The 20,388-nt window shown below is 33.9% G+C and overlaps 1 protein-coding gene and 1 non-coding gene across 2 annotated transcripts in view; one reads left to right on the top strand and one right to left on the bottom strand.

The window, feature by feature from the left end:
* Positions 1 to 9,509, top strand: part of bdl (borderless) — a 31,124-nt gene extending 21,615 nt beyond the window's left edge. The window contains exons 4-7 of the mRNA XM_072537630.1: positions 1,425 to 1,834; positions 4,336 to 4,687; positions 7,766 to 8,068; positions 9,273 to 9,509. Of these exons, the coding sequence (XP_072393731.1) occupies positions 1,425 to 1,834; positions 4,336 to 4,687; positions 7,766 to 8,068; positions 9,273 to 9,508 (1,301 nt within the window). The 3' untranslated portion in view covers position 9,509. The remainder of the gene's footprint in view (positions 1 to 1,424; positions 1,835 to 4,335; positions 4,688 to 7,765; positions 8,069 to 9,272) is intronic.
* A 10,574-nt stretch (positions 9,510 to 20,083) lies between these two features.
* On the bottom strand, positions 20,084 to 20,155 carry TRNAG-UCC (transfer RNA glycine (anticodon UCC)). Its single transcript has one exon. It is a non-coding gene; the product is annotated as a tRNA-Gly (tRNA).
* Positions 20,156 to 20,388: the final 233 nt, after the last annotated feature.

Raw genomic sequence — 20,388 nt, forward strand, 5'->3', positions numbered from 1 at the left:
AAGAATAGCGGTTGGTACCGAAATACATCTAGCCTTCATCGACCTAGAAAAGGCGTATGATACAGTTTTAAGACTTAAATTGTGGCAAGCTTTACAACAACTCGACATTAGTCAATACCTTTTAGGAATAACCACAGAAGTATACAGGGATAACACTACTTACCTAAAAATCGGAAATAGACTATCAGAGCCAATAAAAGTAACTAAAGGACTAGGACAAGAATGCAGTATGTCACCCGTAATGTTTAATTTATATATTGAGGCAGCCCTCCAAAATTGGAAAAAACTTTGCGGATGACCAAGTCGTGTTATCTCAAGATTCTTATGATCTAGAATTTATGATAAGCATGAATAAAACAAATTATTTAGTTATCAATTCAGATACAAAGTTTGAAGTGTTGATAGACGAGGACGTAGAAATCAAACAAGTGGGAAAATAAATATGAGTGGCAATGAGTGCACCCAAATAAAATATTTAGGTGCAGTCATTGATAAGAACGGCTAGGGAGAAGCCGAAATTAAACACCGAATTAATCAGGGACATAAAATTGTCGGATGTCTAAACTCCTTATGGTGGGATCGCAACATTTCCAAAAGAAACAAAAAAAGAATAGTTCAAACCATGGTTGAATCAGTTCTTTGTTAGTGCTCTGAAGTATGGACAATTAATGCAGACCTGAAGAAAAGATTGTTAGAGGTTGAAATGGATTATTTGAGAAGTGCTAGAACATCAAGGTTGGAAAGGAAGACCAACGAATCTATCAGAAATAACATTAATACTACAGAAACGGTTATTGACAGAATAGAAAGAAGTGGTTTAAATTGGTTTGAACACCTATTGAGAATGCCTGACGAACGTTGGCCCCAACAACTTCACAGATGGAAGCCCCCTGGAAGAAGAAAAAGAGGTAGACTGGGACAAATCACAGCACCTGGCGAAACGCCAGACCCATGACCTGTTCAAAATCTTAACCGTAAATCAATCGAATTCATCTTTGCGATCTAATTCTTACAACCTTGAATCCCAAGCGACACCCGTGCTCGCATGATTATACCAAGCGGCTATTGGTCGCGCTTAGACGAATCTAGCAGAGGAATCTGGCAAATGCCTACAACTACTTTTAATTCTCTTCGCCATAGTTTCCAATGCAAATGAATGATCGATTTTTATTATTCCAATCAACGCTTTTGAGACTCAATTCAAGTCATAGGGGCTTATAGAAACTTATGACATTTAAAGAGAAAGCGATTTACTCGATGCAATTAAGACTATATAAACAAACATTAATAGTATGTCTCATTTTTTCTTCTTTCCCTTTCATCTTCCATCTACCTACACTATAGTCTTCTTGATTATTGTAAATTACGATAATAAAATATTGAGACGAAACTTGCTATTATACTAAACATTTTTACTTATTTAGACAAAGCCAAAGTAGTATACGCCCCTCCAGAAATTCACCTACCATTCGGACGCCCCGCCCTGCTCGACTGCCACTACAGAGCAAATCCACCCCTCACCAACCTCAGGTGGGACAAAGATGGTTTTCTGTTCGATCCCTACAATATCCAAGGTGTATTTTATAGGAGAAATGGAAGTTTGTATATCAACAAAGTCGACGAATCCCATAACGGAATCTACACTTGCACCCCTTATAATGACTTAGGTTCTGCTGGAGCGTCCACCAATATGCACGTTATAGTCCAGAAGCCGCCAATTTTTGTCAAGACTCCACATAATTTGTATTTACGGAAGCTGGGCGAGAGTGTAGAGATGACTTGTGATGCTACTGACGGAGAAGATGGACATAAACCACTTATTGTGTGGTATAAGGTAAGTTATCCTTTTAAAAAACTGTCTTTTCTCCACTTAAAATGTTTTTAATACATTTTACATTGATTTTGATATCTATACCAAAACAAGCAGTAATATTGCAATTATAGAACTGTTCCTATGCCAGCTCATGTCAGTTAAGTTATACTGGCAGTTGTTAATATATGCTTGAAGGCAATTTTGAAGATTATGAATATTGGATTACCATGTCCAATCCCTGGCATTTTTTATCCAAGAGCATTTTGTTCTTTCTTTTTTTCAATCTTTCCCATCAAGTTAAATTAGTTAAATTATAATAATTTTTTGGTCAGACATAGTTTATAAATTTAGTATACAGATCGAGACAATATTAATGTCTCGATCTGTATCTAAAAACAACTAGTTTCAAAATGGTAAATTGTGTAAAGTATTTCATTTACTTGGTAGCTTTTGAGAAAAAAATCTCAAAAATCACTGATTAAGACATTTTTTCAGCAAAAAATTGCAAATAACTCGAAAAGGAAGCATTTTTCGAAAAAATAACAAGAGAGAAAAAGTATTTAATTCGATGAGATCCGTATAACAACATTTTGCTCAAAGCGATTTGGGAAATTGTTTTTTTGTTAATTTTTGTAAATTTGTTAATAACAATTTCCGGCCTAGTTGAAAAAATTAAAAAAAAAATGTATTTGAACTTAAAAAAATATATAGAATCGAATAAAAAAGGTTTGGTGCGGTAGAAAGGCATGTGTATCTTATTTTTCTGGTGCTTGTGTAAAATCCATGATGTATTGGAGATATAAATGAAAGCAATTCCAAAAGATCTTTTTTTTGCCTCGGTTAGTGGACGTCCACCGGGATAAAGATAATCTAGCTGAAGTATTTTCCTAGTTGTCCTCGTTTTGGTATCTAGTGAGTAAGTTTGTAAAAGTTTGTAAAGGATCCATAAAGTCAAAATTCTTTTGTAGAAAGTTATAAAGGATTCCTTAAGTCAAATCTGGTTCAAAATAACTTCTGTGTTCACTTTTATGCCTCATATAATGTGATTCGTATGTGAGAACTTTATTAATGAATCTTGTTACTTCGGTAGTTTTATCGTCACCTGTATTATTTGCTGAATTACTTTGTCTTCTTTTATCCTGGAGTGCAACTCCGGTTTGTGATTTTTTTTGTAAAAGTTTATCTACTCTACTATTAGAAATCTGAAAGGTTTTTAGAAAAAAATGCTTACATCCTAATTTCTATGGGTTTATCACAAAGAGGAGTGCGTCAAGGGTGCATTTTATCCCCCTATTATTTAATGTATATGCCGAACATATAATTAGAGCTTCTCTTGAAGATCGCCCTGAAGGTGCCAAAGCCAATGGAATCATCATTAATAATATAAGATATGCCGATGACACCGTAGTATTAGCAGAAATAGAAGACCAACTAAAAATATTGATGAACATATCAGAAGAAAGTCACAGGCTGGGCTTGGACATTAACTTTTCCAAAACCAAAATTCTGATATTCCACAAAAACCCCCATGAACATGTTACACCTAACATACAAATAAATGGTATCACCCTTCAGAGTTCCCACCTGGGCAGAGAACTAAATAGTCAACTAGACCACTCAAAAGAAATTAGAAGACGCATTGAAATAGCAAGATCTGGTTTCATGAATATGCGTAAAATGCTGTGTAACCCCAAGCTATCAGTCTCAATAAGATTGAGAACACTAAAGTGTTATCTGTGGTCTCTATTACTATATGGCTGTGAGACCTGGACATTAAAACAGTATGACGTCAACAAATTAAATTCATTTGAAATGTGGATGTACCGCCGAATGCTAAGAATAAGCTGGACCAGCAGAACTACGAATGAAGAACTACTGAGAGCAATGAACACACGCCCTCATCTGGTAAATACTATCAAAATTAGAAAGACGTCATATCTAGGACACATAATGCGCCATAGGGAATTTGAGCAGCTCCAGATAGTATTAGAAGGCAAGATTGAAGGTAAAAGGTGCATAGGACGAAAGAAAAAATCTTGGCTAAGAAACATCAGAGATTGGACCCACACAAAAGGAAATGAATTAATTCATCAAGCCCAGAATAGAGAGAAATTTGCCATATTGATCGCCAACCTCAACAAAGGCACTTAGGAGGGAGGATCACAAAGAGGATGGTTAGCTCACTCTTGCATTCTTTTACGTCAATCAACCTGCTAAAGTGATATATGCTGTGATTAGACCAGTTTTGCTTTAAAACTTTAGATCGTTAGAACTGATCGTTAGATCTGTAACTCAATTATCGACACCACATTGGTTAGACCAATTTTGCTCTCATAGCCTCATTTCAACTGGAGTTTGGTCTCGTTTTAAAAATTCCAGCACCTCTACCTAGGTTAGTTTCTAGTCTCACCCTTTAACAAGCTGATTAGCTCTGAATGGTACATAATCACAGTTATGAAAACTTGTATTTGTAACGCTAGTTTTTTTACATGTTAACACTTTATTCAATGCTTGCTTTGCAGAAAGATGGTACGACTATGCCAGTAGGCCGCTACTTTATCAAAGAAGGAAATTTAACAATAGTGGAGATCCAAACCCAAGACAGAGGAATTTACCAATGCTCTGCTACCAACAAGGCGGCTACAATATCGGTGGAAACGGAACTGCTAGTGGAGAATGTCCCTTCTAGTGCTCCTTATAACGTTTCAGCTACATCATCTGCTAATTCGGTACATCTAACGTGGCTTATTAGTAGGCATAGGACAAATGTAGACTTCAGCGTTTGGTACAAGAACAGAGACAGTACCGAGTGGAAAACTTATGCAGTACCTAGCACGAAGAGTATGGAAGCAACTATCACCAACTTAAATCCAGGTAAGATGCCATAATCTGTTTGTACTTACACACTCAGTCTTTGTGTGAACGTCAAACGGTTCTTAATTTCAATTTTATAGACCATTTTAGATCTGTTGGTCATTAATTTAATTTATTTCCGTCATTAGTCAGGTTAATAGTCAAATCACATTTTGTCGCCAAATCGACAAATTGAAAAAAAAACACCGTATAATTGATTATTTTGAAAAAAAAAATATTTATGAGCGTAATATGATAGACTATAGGATGCATAACATTATTATCAACAAAAATAAGCTTAGGTTATACAAAACAAGAAGAGTTTACGTCCAAGAATTGTTTGAGGATGACAGGACACAACAAGATAAAACAATGTGTTAAATCCCCATCGGTTGCAACGTTGTTGTGTGGAAGTAAGGCGGTTAATAAAAAATGAAGTACACGTGAAATTAAGAAACGTACATATTATTAACAAATTACTTATAAACATGTTTTATATTATGTGCATATCAAAATAATATTATTCACTCTTAAGATTTTGATAGTAGCTTAAATAATGTAGTGGAATATATTCGGCAATATTTAATAAATTGGCATGTTTTTCTTTTTTAATTGGTAGTGTCCCTTTATAGGCTTCTGTACGTTCAGCAAGAGTGACTTCAGTTATAGGCGTTTTAGTTGACTTTAAAGAATAAGATGACCATAGTTGAATAGTGTTGTGGAATTTTCTTAGCCGTATAGTATTTGGATCATCTGAGCTAATTTGTGTACACACTGACTGAGTTATTTTACACTTCGGATCATTCCATACTACATTTTCTGCGTTGATAGAATTTTTAAAAAAATGTTTGATACATGTAAATAACTTTAAATGGGTTTTTAACTCTAGTTTTGCAATTACATCTGTCCACTGAAACGGGATATAAACCGATGAAAGTTTTTTGTTGCGTTCTATGAGGCCAAAGTCCCTATCACAGGGCAGAAAGCTGCACCCACTAGCTAAAAACTTTTGTTTAATTTGGGTGAAGTATTGTTCTAACAGTAGTAGTCGAAGTAATGTTATGACTTTCAAATTGTTATTTTGGCCGACACATCTATCTGACCAAATAAAAAGTTTTCTTTCTTTATATAACAAGAAGTCGATCTGCCATTATTTCGTTCCACATTATCATTGTTGCAGTATTAGTCCCCACATTGTAAACAGCGCAGTTGTACGAAGAAAGTTGTCGCTGTCGTTTAGAAGATTGATGAGTAAGTTAAATTAGGGCAAAAAAGAATTTGTTGCAAATCAGTACATAAAACGACATAATTAGCATTTTCTTTTGCAATTTCAGTAACTTGTCTTAATGTTTTGTAATCTGCTTCTGCTCGCATGTGATGAATTTTACTTGCAATTTCTATTTTCTTTCTTTCACATTCATCGCTAGCAGAAAAAAGTTTGATAAACAGCTTGTCACAATATGAACAAGTATCTGATCTGGGAAGTTCAAAACTCAAGTTGAATTTACTTTTAAAAATGTCGTGGTAGGATCGTACAGAGATTTTTGTATCAGTGTACATGTTTAAAAATAATTTGTACATTTTTGAGATGCTTAAATCAGCTGGAAGGAAACTTTTAGAAGAAGCATTTCTGCTATAATGATTTTCTTGCTGCGGAAGTGACCTTATATGTTCGCCTATTTTTTCTGCATCTGTTATCATTTTTTTTGAGTTTTTTGGGACGATTAGTATGTTTGCCACGTTGATCATTTAGATTTACTCCTGCTTTCATTTTATAAACAAGGTACTGAAGTCTTCCAGCGGTTATTAAAAATATATAACATACTGTTGCTTTACATACTCTTATGCTTTCTACTGTATATTTCACTGTGCACTGACGACGAGATGTTGCTTCCCCAACCCTTCTTCTTTTTTGCTCTTGCAGCGAAAAAGACTGAGATAAAAATTTTGATTGGCCATTGTAGCTCTGTTCTCTAAACGTTTTGAATAGTTTTGCGTGATTGCCCTCTAATAACTCAACAGAACAACCCGCAGCAGACTGCTTACATTTACAAATACGCACCTAAAATAAATATTGTTTTAAAACATGAAACTAGTTTAGATTACTTTAAGTTACTTCATCTGGGCAACTTAGAACTTCTTTAGGTACTTCTCTAGACAAAACGTACGAATCACCGGCATCTCTGCGACGTTTTCTAATATTCTGCTTCCCCCTATCAATGTTAAGCTTTCGTGTTTTCTCTTTGTTAATTTGGGTAATCATTGACTTGGTTATACTAACATCAATTTTAGCTCGAAATGATAAATTGCACGATTGTAAACGTAGACTTACAAAACACGTGCAGAAAATTTGACGCGAAACACGACCCACTTTAACACATACAACCGAAAGTTGTTACACCGAAAGTTGAAAGTTGACTAATTTTCAAACTACCAAAACAGGCAAGTTAAGTCTCATAATATTCCCCACAGTCATCAGTACATTATTTTGCAGATATAGAACGTTGTTTCATGGAAAACCCACATATCAAAGTATTGGCGGTTACAACGTTGTTCCAGCATAGCATTCATTTAATATCTTATCTGTACTACCTCGTAATACCAAATATCGTTTAGTTCAATTCTGAAATTTGGTGGTACTGTAGAGGGTTTGGGTTTTCACTACACTATCATCCCAACTGGGGGTTAGGTTGACATTTCCCCCAAAAGAAAAACGTATGGTACTCTTCAACTTTATTACAAACTTCAACGTATTTACAACTGACATAGATTGTAGTTGCGACTTAAATTAAATAAGCGGCTTATAAAGCCGGTTATAATAAATATTTGTTACAATAGCATTCCTCACTTATTTGTTTATTAATTGTTTTACTCGTATCACGTTCGGCATTGACCTAATTTTAATTCGAATGCATGTAAAACAATTTGCTTTGAGTTTATTAAGATTATTCGTGTTTATTAGATTTCTTAAGATTTCTTACCAGACACTACGTAATTGACTAATATAATAGTTAATTACTGGATATCCATTGATTAACAAGAAACCTATATTCATGATTAATCCATTATTAGTCTAATAATCTTTGTTTTGTATTACAGGAACAGCTTACGAAATGATGGTCCTCTGCAAGGACGACAACGGTGACGGTTTTTTTAGCAAATCCATCTTAGTGTGGACGAAAGACTTAGAGATTGAGCCAGAAACGAGTCTAAAATCCAAATACCCTCCAGTGGGATTTCCCAGGAATGTGACAGTTCATCCGACTGATGACGGTCTATTGGTCAAATGGTTGAAACCTGAATATGGTCTTGAATTTCTTAAATGGTATATAGTAAGATGGACTAAAGACAATGATGAATACTTCTTTGGATCTGGTGATACTACCAACACATCATATTTGAGTAAGTTGTTTAGTGTTTATATTTATATTTATTTTTATGCAAAAATACTATAGTAAAAATATAATGGGACTATTTTATTGGAAGATAGTTCATTCGATTTCATGAAATCAACTTTTGCTTAAGAATACTCATCAGAAAATTCATTGCATGGGCTTTGTGTTTAAAAACACAACCACATGCAATGATGCAGTAAAATTCTCCTGTTGAGGAATAAACCAGGAAAAATCCACTAGGAAACTAAGTTCCTGTAGCTGGCTGTATACCATGTATCACAAATTTTTTTTTTATTTCAAATCCTTTATAAAAGGTATATAATAAAATACCCAAATGGGCTATATCACAATTACATTACAGAACGTTTTCGGAATGTAAATTCCATCATCAGTGTAATGAAGTATACATGCTATGAGCCACTAAAATATATGGGTGAAAATGCGTTAAATGTTGTTAATTTATAGTTATGTTACATTATATATTATTACAAATTAGAAACTTGAACATCCTAATTTGTAATAATATACAATTTGGTTAACAGGTATTGTATTTAAATAAATGCCTTCATCATTCTAAAAGTCACAATGAACTGATTAACATTTCTACTCACTACAGTTAATTTTTATTATGTAATGAATGCTAGATTTTCTTGTTCTATCATATAAAAAAATAAAATTACCACTTTTTTTGTTTCTTTAGCTATGTTGTCCTTATTTAAGTTATTTGAAATTTACAATCATTACTTTTTAATCACTATTTTCTTTTTAAAACAATATTATTGTTTTCTGTTTATATTTCCAAATACATCTTTATGTAAACAAACAACAATAAATATGATCCAATAATAAAACCATTGGTACTACTGAAATAATGACACTTGATGTAAAAATTTACTTGAAGTCAAAGAAACTTTTACCTCCAAAATATTCACGAATTTATTGACACAGAAATTGATCAATAAATTCATGAATTTCTTCGTGAATTTATTGTTGGTCTAAAGCCCGCATTAGAAACATTGAAAGAACATTATAAATATGTACTTCATGCCTTATAGTCTTGTGTGATTCACACAGATTCTTAAAAGTATAACAGTTTTTTTACTGTGGTATTTTCTGTTGTTCTGTATCATCAGTTTGCATACAGCAATGGGTGGTGCATGACGTGAAACACTTTGTAATTTTTTATACTTTAATATTTATTATAATTTTAGTAACGAGCCTCGCAGAGGGTACCGAATACGACATCCAGGTAGTCGCCCTATCCATCGACGACCAACAATCGGTGAGCGGTAAGGTGAAGGGTACATTTCCGGGATTTAAGAGCCTAAGGGCAGTAGCCACTGGAATCATTGCAGGCTTGGCGTTTCTTGTAGTAGCCTTCATCGCTGTGTTTTACATCAAGAAGAAGTGGTTCAGGGCGTATCCACAAACCTCCGTTAAAACTTAATGCGTAGTTGATTGGTGTAGCTTTTGTAAAATTAGGAAACATTGTTGAAAATTGTTTGCCACTGAAAATAGTTCGAACAATTAAATATCATAATAGGGAATAGTTTTAAAATAGATAGAAAGTAATAATACACAGTAATTAATGCAAGAACACAATAAATAACTGTGTTCTTCCCTTTATGCTTATTTTTAGTATTTTTATATACTTGCTTCATTTTGTCACTCTATAGAGCCATTACATCATTTATTATTTAATAAAACTGTAAAAATGTTCCAGTGTTAATCACATACCATTGTGTTTAACAATGTTTAAAAAAGTCCTAGTTTTATAGATACTGAAATCTTATCATTTGATTTTGGGATGTGATTAAGATTAATGACGTAATGATACTATCGTAAATCTCAAAACATCTTCCTACTTCTTCGTTGAAAGACGGGTTCAATCACAAAATAAACCCTTAATTTATAAAATCACAATAATCATAAAGTACTATATACCTACAGTCCATCTAATTTACAAACCGTTGCACGTCACCGGCGTCATAGCCCGTGACATCACATGATACCAACACGAAATATTTAGGCGGTAGGTGTGTTCTTTTTTAGAATCACTTTGCCGAGTACACTGGCATTACAGCCACTAGACATATTTTATTATATATGCGTAGAACTAATATTTAAAGATTTCTATTAATGTTAACTTAAAGAAATAGACAACAATATGTTTCATTTAATTTGTATAAATGCATTATAAAGCGTCTTTATGAAGAACATTTGTTCGGAACACACTGTAAATGTAATCGAACGAAGGTGATATTTTGGCATAAATTGGTAACACTTATTTGACAGTTGCGGTGTTGACACTTTTTGTACTTTATTATTTTAAATTTTAAAGTGAATACCTCTTGTTTTATATTTTTACCTATTTAATAAAATCTGTTCTTTTCTTTCAAAAATGTCACGTAAGAATTTAAATAGTCGTTGTAAAGAGTATAATAATAATTATGTGACCTATTTGATTTAAAATGGATTCAGGATTTTCTTATACTTTGGCAACTATGTCAACTTCGATCTCTGACGTAGATAATGACGTGCAACTGTTTGTAAATTAGATGGACTGTATATAATTTTTTACCTATATAATATAATTTAATCACGAGGTTATTTACTGTCCGGTAGAATTGGATCAGTTGTTACATTATTGCAATAATCTCATAGTTCGAATTATATTTGTGTAAGCATCTAGGTACAAAGCTACAAGTTGCAAGATAGTGGCCTTTTTGATGAATTGTATTTTTATTTGTGAGCTTATAAATTGGGGATGAGAGCTTGTGAGTTGGTAGTCTATTAGAATATTTATCTCAGCCTTTACCTAGCTTAGCGCTTATACCGTGAAAAAGATCTCATGATATTTTATGTGGTTGTATGCTCTCTAATTAGTTTTTCACGAAATTCCTCACCCAGTTATCTCTACATCTATTTCAATTGTCATGACATTTGTAGACGTAAGAGTGAAAAAAATTTGATGAATGCCTAGATGAGAGTCTTTTTGTAATATCTTATAATTACATTTCAACTGTCAAAACGCAACTATATAAAACCACTGCTTTGAAAGTTAGAGTGGCCATTATGATTAAAAAACGTGTAAAAAAAAGTTCCATAACAAAGATGCAACTGAAGAAAAAGAATGTACTCTTCCTCCTCTATCTAATTTAATATTTGTCTGTTAGTCTCCAATTCTGGGATCCGTATAACAAACTATTTTTTACTAAAGTTTCATGCATGTTTAATTTTCTTTTCTTTGTGATATTTGTATTCCATATATCTATCTAATTAGCCTTCTTCGGTCCATCTTTGGACATAGGCCTCCCCAATCCTTTTTCATTCTTCTCTGTCTGTCGCTACAGTCATCCACCTAAAGCACACGTGCTTCTTGATATCATCTGCCCATCTCATTTGGGACCTTCCTCTGCTTCGTTTATATTCCCACGGTCTCCAACCTATAAGAATTTTGTTCCATCGGTCTTCTTTTTGTCTTATATTGTGTCCGGCAAATCTCCATTTTAATTTTGCAACTTCTTGTCTAACATCCCTCACTTTTGTTTTTTCTCTTTTCCACTCGTTTCTCTTTTTATCCATTAGTCTTATGTGCAACATTTGTCTTTCCATTGCTCTTTGGATCCTTATGATTTTGTCCATGTTTGCTTTTGTAAATGTCCACGTTTGGGAACCATAAGTGGGAACAGGGAGTACGCATTGATTGTATACTTTGGTCTTAAGATGCTGTGGATATCTTTTGTTTTTAAGAATGTAGTTTAGTTTGCCAAATGCTGCCCATGCCAGTCTAACTCGTCTTTTTATCTCTGCTGTTTTATTTTCTCTGTTAAGTTTTATAGTTTGACCCCGATATATATAATCCTGAAGTTGTTCTATTTCATCTTGTCCGATCCCCATTGTGATGTCTTCATCTGTATTTGTTATGATTTTGGTCTTGCTGTAATTCATATTAAGGCCTATCTTTCCAGCTTCTACGTCCAGTTCTTTCATTATTTTAAATAATTCTTCTTTTTTATCGGTTATCAATGCGATGTCATCAGCGTACCTTAGATGGTTCAAGCGTTGTCCACAAATTTTTATACCTTTTTCTTCCCATTCTAATCTTTTAAAAATATCTTCCAGAGCCTGATTGAAAAGTTTCGGTGATATTGTGTCACCCTGTCTCACGCCTCTATTTATTTGTATTGATTTTGTTCCTTCATATACTTTAATTGTTGTTTTGGCTTCCTTATATATATTGGCTATTAGTTCCATATATCTGTGGTCAATTTTGCTGTTAATCAAAGAACTTTTTACTGCCCATTGTTCGACACTGTCGAAAGCCTTTTCAAAATCTATGAACGCTATATATAGAGGAATGTGGTATTCATTTGCTCGTTCTATAAGTATTTTCATACTTAGTAAATGGTCACTTGTGCTGAATCCCTTTCTAAAACCAGCTTGTTCTTTCGACTGGTATCCGTCGAATCTTGTCGTCAATCTATTGGTTAAAATTTTTGTTAGGAGTTTATACATTACATTGAGGAGTGTTATAGGACGGTAGTTTTTTATATCTGCTTTATCCCCTTTCTTGTGTAGGATAATGGTTACGGATTCCTTCCAGTTGTTTGGGATTCTTTTTTCTTTTAATATCTTGTTAAAAAGGGAATGTAGAGTATTAATTACTACTTTTCCACCATATTTCAGCATCTCCGCAGTTATTCCATCTTTTCCAGGCGATTTGTTGTTTTTCATTTCTTTCAATGCCTTCTTTATTTCTGATTTGCTTATTTCTGGTTGTAGCTCTGAGTTGACATTTTTTATTTTAGCCTTAAGTTGGTTTTTAATTTCTTCTGGTGGTTTCTTTTGTGTTTTATATAATTCTGAGTAGAAATGGTGGATTATATTTATGATGTGATCTTTAATATTTGTTTTTACTCCGTTTACATCTTTTATTTTGTTTATTTCACACTTACCTAATATATCTCTTTACATTGCCCTAGTTTGTTTTTGTGTACTAGATCCCAGTTTCTAATTATTTTTCCTTTCATTTCATAGTTACCGTCAATACTAATTTTTGCTCTGACCATCCTGTGATCCACTACCTGTGAATATGTTAAGAACTGTTACATCTTTAATGACATATCGTTTCGTGGACAGTATGTAGTCGATCTCATTTTTTGTGGGTCCATTAGGGCTGATCCATGTCCATTTTCGTTGGGGCTTCTTTTTGTAAAAGGAGTTCATTGCATATAGATGCTTTTCTTATAGGTAGTTCATCAAATTACCACCTCTATCATTTCTCTGACCATACCCGAAATCTCGTATTTTAGTTTCTTCTTTGTTTAGTTTTCTACCCAGTTTGGCATTGAAATCTCCAATTACTAGTGTAAGACGATTTTTATGTTCTTCCATAGCCTTTGATATATCTTCATAGAATGCAGAATATTGCTTTTTTCACTATTAGTATTCTACTTTGTATTTCTTGTTGTCCGTTTTGGTTGTGTGAAAATTTACTCCCAAGCAGTAGTAATCTTGACAGCGGTTTATTGTTCTACTATTGTTCAATGTTAGATCACTAGAGTCTCAGCCAATACAGAGATATTTGTTCTTTTGGGTGGTAAAATTAATATTAACAAAAACATTTAGTTCCTCAATAGTTTGCACTGCCAGCTCAAAATGTTACTATTATAACTTAAAGCTATCGAAAAAATCCTAATTGGAGTATTCTAAGCAATAAACATGGCGTGAGATTTTAGTCATTTTCGCAAAATAATACAACTTGTGGCAATCTTTAATTTTGGTAATATTTTTAATTAATATAATATGGGTATAAGAAAAATTTATAATTACATTCAAGAATTGTATACGTCATATTCTGACATTTGCGATTTGTGACATGGCCATATTACCAATTATCGTTATTTAAACGTAAATTCTGCAACAGACTCTAATTAAAATTTTCTCGCTAGCAGAGTACTCTTAAATATCATATTAGCGGTATCTTCGAACAATTTTCGGTGTGTCTAATACACTGTTGTACATAAAATGCTTGTTAAAATGATACGTATGTAAAAAGATTTAATCAGAAGATATTATTTGTTGCTTTGTTAAGAAAAATGTAGCAAATGAGGAACTGATAGCAAGGTTGAAGTTATTAGACGATCGTGTACAAAATTATTAGCTTAAAATTATTTTTAATATATTATTTTTGATAAATTTGTAGTTTTTTTACATGATATACACTGAAAAATCAATAAACATCTTCGTTAGAGAAGTGTTTCATGATGAAATAAACAAAATGCAAGTTACACATTGTTCGCTTAGAAATTGATAGATTTAAATAAGGAAATAAAAATATTATAAAACACAAAACAGATTGAGGTAAAACTAACTATTCAAAGTAAGGTAAATAAGACTTTGGAAATAAAAAAAAATGTTCCCTTTGTACAATACGATGGTACGCAGTTGACAGTCCGTACCTCAGCATACCCTGTAGCAACAAATATCGAAACAACACTACCACCACCTTCTACATAATAATTGTGACAAGGCTCATCATTGTATGAGATGTTTTGAGTCACAAAAGATTGTTGCTCTTGAGGATATGGTTAATCTAGTATTAAGATAACAGTTCATAAGAACCTAGTATATGTTTTCTATTCTGGTGAGAATCTTATCTTCTATTGTGTTGTGTGGAGTGTAAAAAGCTGATAATAAAGCTCACCATACTCGACTCTGAACCAATACTTAGACAAGAGATGGAAAGTTTGGTTTAGAAAAGCAAAGAAAAAAAGAGAAAACCTCAGCAAAGGTTCTATTATTTTGAACAAAAACATGGAAGAACTTTCCCACCAGAACTCCGGTGCTAGAGATCTTACAAGGCTGTTTCTGAGAAATATAAAGATGGAATTTTAGAAGAGCTGACCAGCTTGTATCACGAACGCGAGCTAGTCCTTATGCAATGTAGAAATTAGTTGAGCAGTAGCATTATTAACTTATAAGATGCCTGTAAATGCACCTCAAGCTTATTGGAAGGTGGTACTGCACAAAAGATGATGTATTTAAGAACAGCAAATATCGAAACAACACTGCCAATTCCTTCTACATAATAATTATGGCAAGGCTGATCATTGTATGAGATATTTTGAGTCACAAATGGTTGTTGCTCTTGAGGATATGGTTAATCTGGTATTAAGGTAACAGTTCATAAGTTCTAGTATGTGTTTTCCATTCTGGTGAAAATCTTATCTTCTACTGTTTGTTATGCAGTATAACAGCTTTCACGGAATGTATTAAAGCTGATAATAAAGCTCACCATACTCGACTCTGAACCAATAGTTAGACAAGAGATGGAAAGTTTGGTTCAGAAAAGTAAAGAAAAAATTGAAAACCTCACCAAAGCTTCTGCTACTTTAAACAATATCATGGAAGAACTTTTCCACCAGCACTTCAGTGCTAGAGATCTTACTAGGTTGTTCTTAAGAAATATAAAGATGCAATTTTAGAAGAGCTGACCAACTTGTATTACGTAGTAGTAATGAGTTCAGCAATACCATTATTAACTTAGAAGATGGCTGTAAATGCACCTCAAGCTTATTTGGCGGTGGTACTTGAAACTTCTACTGGTAAAAGATGATGTATTTAAGAACAGCACTTGCTACTAGATTTATTAATTTAAACACCAAAATTAACTACCGCTTTCTCACCCTAACAATCTCATAAAGTAACTTAACAAAGGACATCGCCCTCAGCAGCTTTTTTTTTGCGCACAAAAAGTTTTAGTAGTCACTCTCTCTCTCTCTCTCTCTCTCTCTCTCTCTCTCTCTCTCTCTCTCTCTCTCTCTCTCACACACACACACGTTCCGTAGTATACAATAGCAAAGTGATTCATTTAACCCAGTGTTTTGTGTTTTTATTGTTAATGGAAAGATCAAAAGTCCAAGACAATGGAAAGATCACTATGAAAGCTTGCTGACAGAGACAAGACAAGAATACCTAGCGAACTCCCCAACACAGTCAGTACATATACAAGGAGAGGAAGCGAGGGTAGACATCGAAACAGTAAGGAAGGCTGTAATGACCCTAAAGAATGGTAAATCCGCTGGACCTGAGGGAATCTATGCTGAAATGCTTAAGAATGGAACTCATAAACTATTTGAAATATTAACTTATGTGATCAATCAGTGTCTAAATGGACACCCAGTACCAGAACAATGGAGAACGGCATACATGTCCTCAATACACAAAAAGGGGGACAAAAGGAATTGTAATAATTATAGAGGCATATCGGTAACCAGCACCCTGAGCAGACTGTATGGACGAATTTTGAGAAATATGATCGAGGAAGAATATAAGCACAATGAAGAGGAAGAACAAAGCGGGTTCCGTGCAGGAAGATCGTGCACCGATAACGTATTTTGTCTTAAACAAATAATAGAAAAAAGATCGGCTAAAAATCTGGAAACTCATATTACTTTTGTAGACCAGCAAAAAGCATATGACAACATCCCCTTAACAAAACTGTGGACAACGTTGAAAAGATCTAACATCAACCACACATTGATAAATGCTGCACAAGAACTATATAGAGACTCAAAGGCGCAGATAAAAACAGGAAAATATCTAACGGAAGAATTCCTGGTTACAAAAGGCTTGCGACAGGGATGCTGTATCTCACCAACCTTATTCAAGATATATGTTGCAGCGGCATTGGAAAGATAGAAAAGAAAGGTACATAGGATGGGTATAGAGCTTAGCAATGAATGTATATATACACTCCAATTTGCTGATGACCAGGTAGTGCTAGCGACCGACAGGGAAGACATGCAGTACATGCTAAGAAAACTGATAGAAGAATATCACGACTGGGGAATGAATGTCAATACAACAAAAACCAAATATCTTTGTATTGGAAACGAGTCAGATAACATAGACCTCGAAAACGGACAACATATTTCCTGCTGTCAGAGCTATGACTACTTGGGTGTTGCCTTTGACAATACAGCAACTGATACACGGGAAATAGAAAAACGAATCACTCAAGCAAAGAAAGTCTTAGGATGTCTCAATGGTATACTGTGGAGTAAAGAGATAACGAAAGGAAGGAAATTTAATATATATGAGACCATGATTAAAACTACTCTTCTTTATGGCGCTGAAACATGGAGTATTAGTGAAAAGAACAAAAAGCGAATAGAAGCAGTAGAGATGGATGCAATGAGAAGATCTTTAGGTATTTCCAGACGAGACCGAATCAGAAATGATGTAATAAAACAACGTATGGGAATAGAAGGAAATATAACTCAAGATATAGAGAAGAAACAATTAAGGTGGTATGGGCATGTTCAACGGATGCCAGCATCAAGACTCCCCAAAAAAGTAATAGATTGGCAACCGATAGGTCGACGGAAAAGAGGAAGACCCAGATTAGAATGGCAACACGACGTAAACAAGTCCATGAGCGAAAGAAATTTAACAACAAACGACTGCGAAGATAGGAAGAGATGGTGTTTAGGTATCGGACAACGTCGAAAGACGTTCTAAACCGATGTGTATATTGTTAATAAATCGGTAATGGAAGGTGCAGTATATAATTTCATCCCCACAAGAGACAAACAACAGAATCAGTAACCTAGCCCTAAAATCCTGTACGTAAATCCAATTTGACAGGTCGTCACAAGGGTTTGAAGCCCAACAGGAAATTCGAAGATGAACATTCGCTTTTTCTTTACGAGATATGTAGATAATGTGTTTTATATATAATATAGTCTATATTATAATATAGTCTCATGAAACAGAGTTTTTGGACATATTCCTGAATAATATAAACTATAAAGAAAAGACAATAACATTTAACATGAAAAACAAAAATCGGACCGTCGAATAAACTTATAAATTGTGGCTTATTTTAATATTATATATGGCCTATTCATAACGCTATTAGGGAAATGTACACATTTTAAGATTAAAGGAGTTTAAATCAGATCCTAGTAATGGACCAGTTTCCGGCGCATCGCAGGACCTAGTGGAATCACAAGATTTTTTTTTACTAAGATCAAAGCCCTCACCGCTGTCTTCTGTATTAATACATTACAAGACTAGTATCCTTGTAGAACGCCACACGCTTGAGCCGTATAAATTACCTGGTCTGGATCCAATACTTCTACAGAAACTTCTGTATAAAAAATATTTATTCCACTACAGTCCAGCTTAGGACTTAGCTAGGACTAGCATAGAGGCTCATAAAGATAGCTTTTATACCTAACCCTGGCAAAACTGTATAGGAAAAGTCCGTGAGAACGGTAATTCTGATACTATTTGTACTAAAGACTCTAAAATAACTGCTCTATAGGCATATATTAGGGATGGCGTATTGGTTGAAAGTCAGATACATTGGGGGCAATATGCCTGTAGTGCGTTATGTTCTACGGAAGCTACTGTTTCATCTCATTTAGAGTGTGAATTACGCTCTGAAGAACCAAGAGATGATACTGGTTACATTTCTCGATTTAAAGAGAGCATTCGACAATACTTTCCGTGAAGAAATCACAGACGCAATTCGGCTGAGAATAATAGATAAGATCTATTATTCTCAGCAATAAGGATAGATAGGGCAAGTCTTATAGGGAAAATAGCTAGACTCAGCAACGAGACATAGTATCTTGAGCTATGCGGATTACGTTATGTATAAAATACAGGCTTTAACTGTAGACGGGTTCAAAATTGCAGAAGGATCGGGTGCAGCAAGTTTTACTATTGGTGGAAATGGACTCAGGCAGAGTTTTATGTAATCTTGCACTCTGAAAGGGACATCAATATGAAGGCAAAATAGCAAGAGATAAGTCACCAATCGACAGGAGAAGTATCTGACGACCGCGCAAAAGATGGAGTGACAACCTTCCATATAGATATAAATCCGCCAACGAACAAGCAGAATTGCTTATAAAGAGGAAGAAGAAGAAAAAGAATTTCAAAATGATTGTGAAATCATTAGGATAAAATAACTAACCAGAAAAAAATCGAAAGAACAAATAAGAAAGATGCATTGGCAATTAAAATTAAAAAGCATTAGCATATGTGACATACACATCGATTTAGCAATTGCTACACTGAATTGTGCAAGAAAATATTTGGGGCAAGTGTAATATTGGGAAAAGAAGAATGCCTTGATTTAGAAACCTAAGAGAATGGTTTGCTTAAAGTTATACTCAACTCGAGGATTAAAATTTGAATAATTGAGTCAACTTACATAGCGGAGATGGCACCAAGAGAAGTAGAAAGGTCGAAATGAAAATATGCAATGCAATTAGGGTAGACGATTCATAGGAATAAAGCTAAAGAAAATGATAGATCACAGCATATGAAACATTAAGTATTGATATACGAAAGAAATCATAAAATATTGGCAAGAACAACAATTTATAACAACAAGCATCCGTACTAAACATTTCCCAACTTCATCATTATCACGCATACTATAACCACAACAATCCAAACACTACATCGAGGTCGTTGACTACATATACCACCCACATATCTCCAGAACGCCGACATACGCACTGTAACGGCAACATTGCTTTCCCCCACATGCTTTGGGGAATCGAAGTCTTCGGTTCACGTGCACTTGCACCGAGAGATCCACCGTAAAGTTCACCAACCGTGCTAGCAACGCGAGAAACCCGACCCTATTGGCTTCAGTACATGTGAACCGATGAGATGTCTGAACCAGGAAGTTTTTGAACTTTGTTTAAAGAGTTTTAAGTACATCATAGGTGCAAAGGTACTTACTTATTTTGTCATTAGATGAATATTCTTTTGTATTTTTTTCTAAATAAACGTTTATAGGTATTAACAAAGCTGCCATAAATAAATAGATCTAATCCTAATATAAAAATTTAGGCAAATTAAAAGGGGCTTATGTTTTAGTTTCTTGTAACCAAAAAGATCCAAAAATGGTAAATTTGAATATATTTTATAAAATATTTTATTATGTAAATAATTATTTACATAATCGAATGTAGAAAAAAACAAAAATTTATGCGATGGCCGGGAATCGAACCCGGATCAACTGCTTGGAAGGCAACTATGCTGACCATTACACCACCATCGCACATATTGAGTAAAACTAGATCTATAGTTACAAATTTATACTTTACAATTACAATGAATTTTATAAAATTTTATTTATAATAGATATTTACCCATTTTATTTTAAAAAATATCTTCTTATTTAAAACTTCTTCTTTATAGGTCTTAATCATGAAATTCATATACAGCTTGTTTTATTGAATAACCCAACAGTTTCTAGCAACTTTTTATAAATGTGTTTTTTCTCTAAAGAAA

This window comes from Diabrotica undecimpunctata, chromosome 1 (assembly GCF_040954645.1).
Source record: "Diabrotica undecimpunctata isolate CICGRU chromosome 1, icDiaUnde3, whole genome shotgun sequence".
NCBI lineage: Eukaryota > Metazoa > Arthropoda > Insecta > Coleoptera > Chrysomelidae > Diabrotica > Diabrotica undecimpunctata.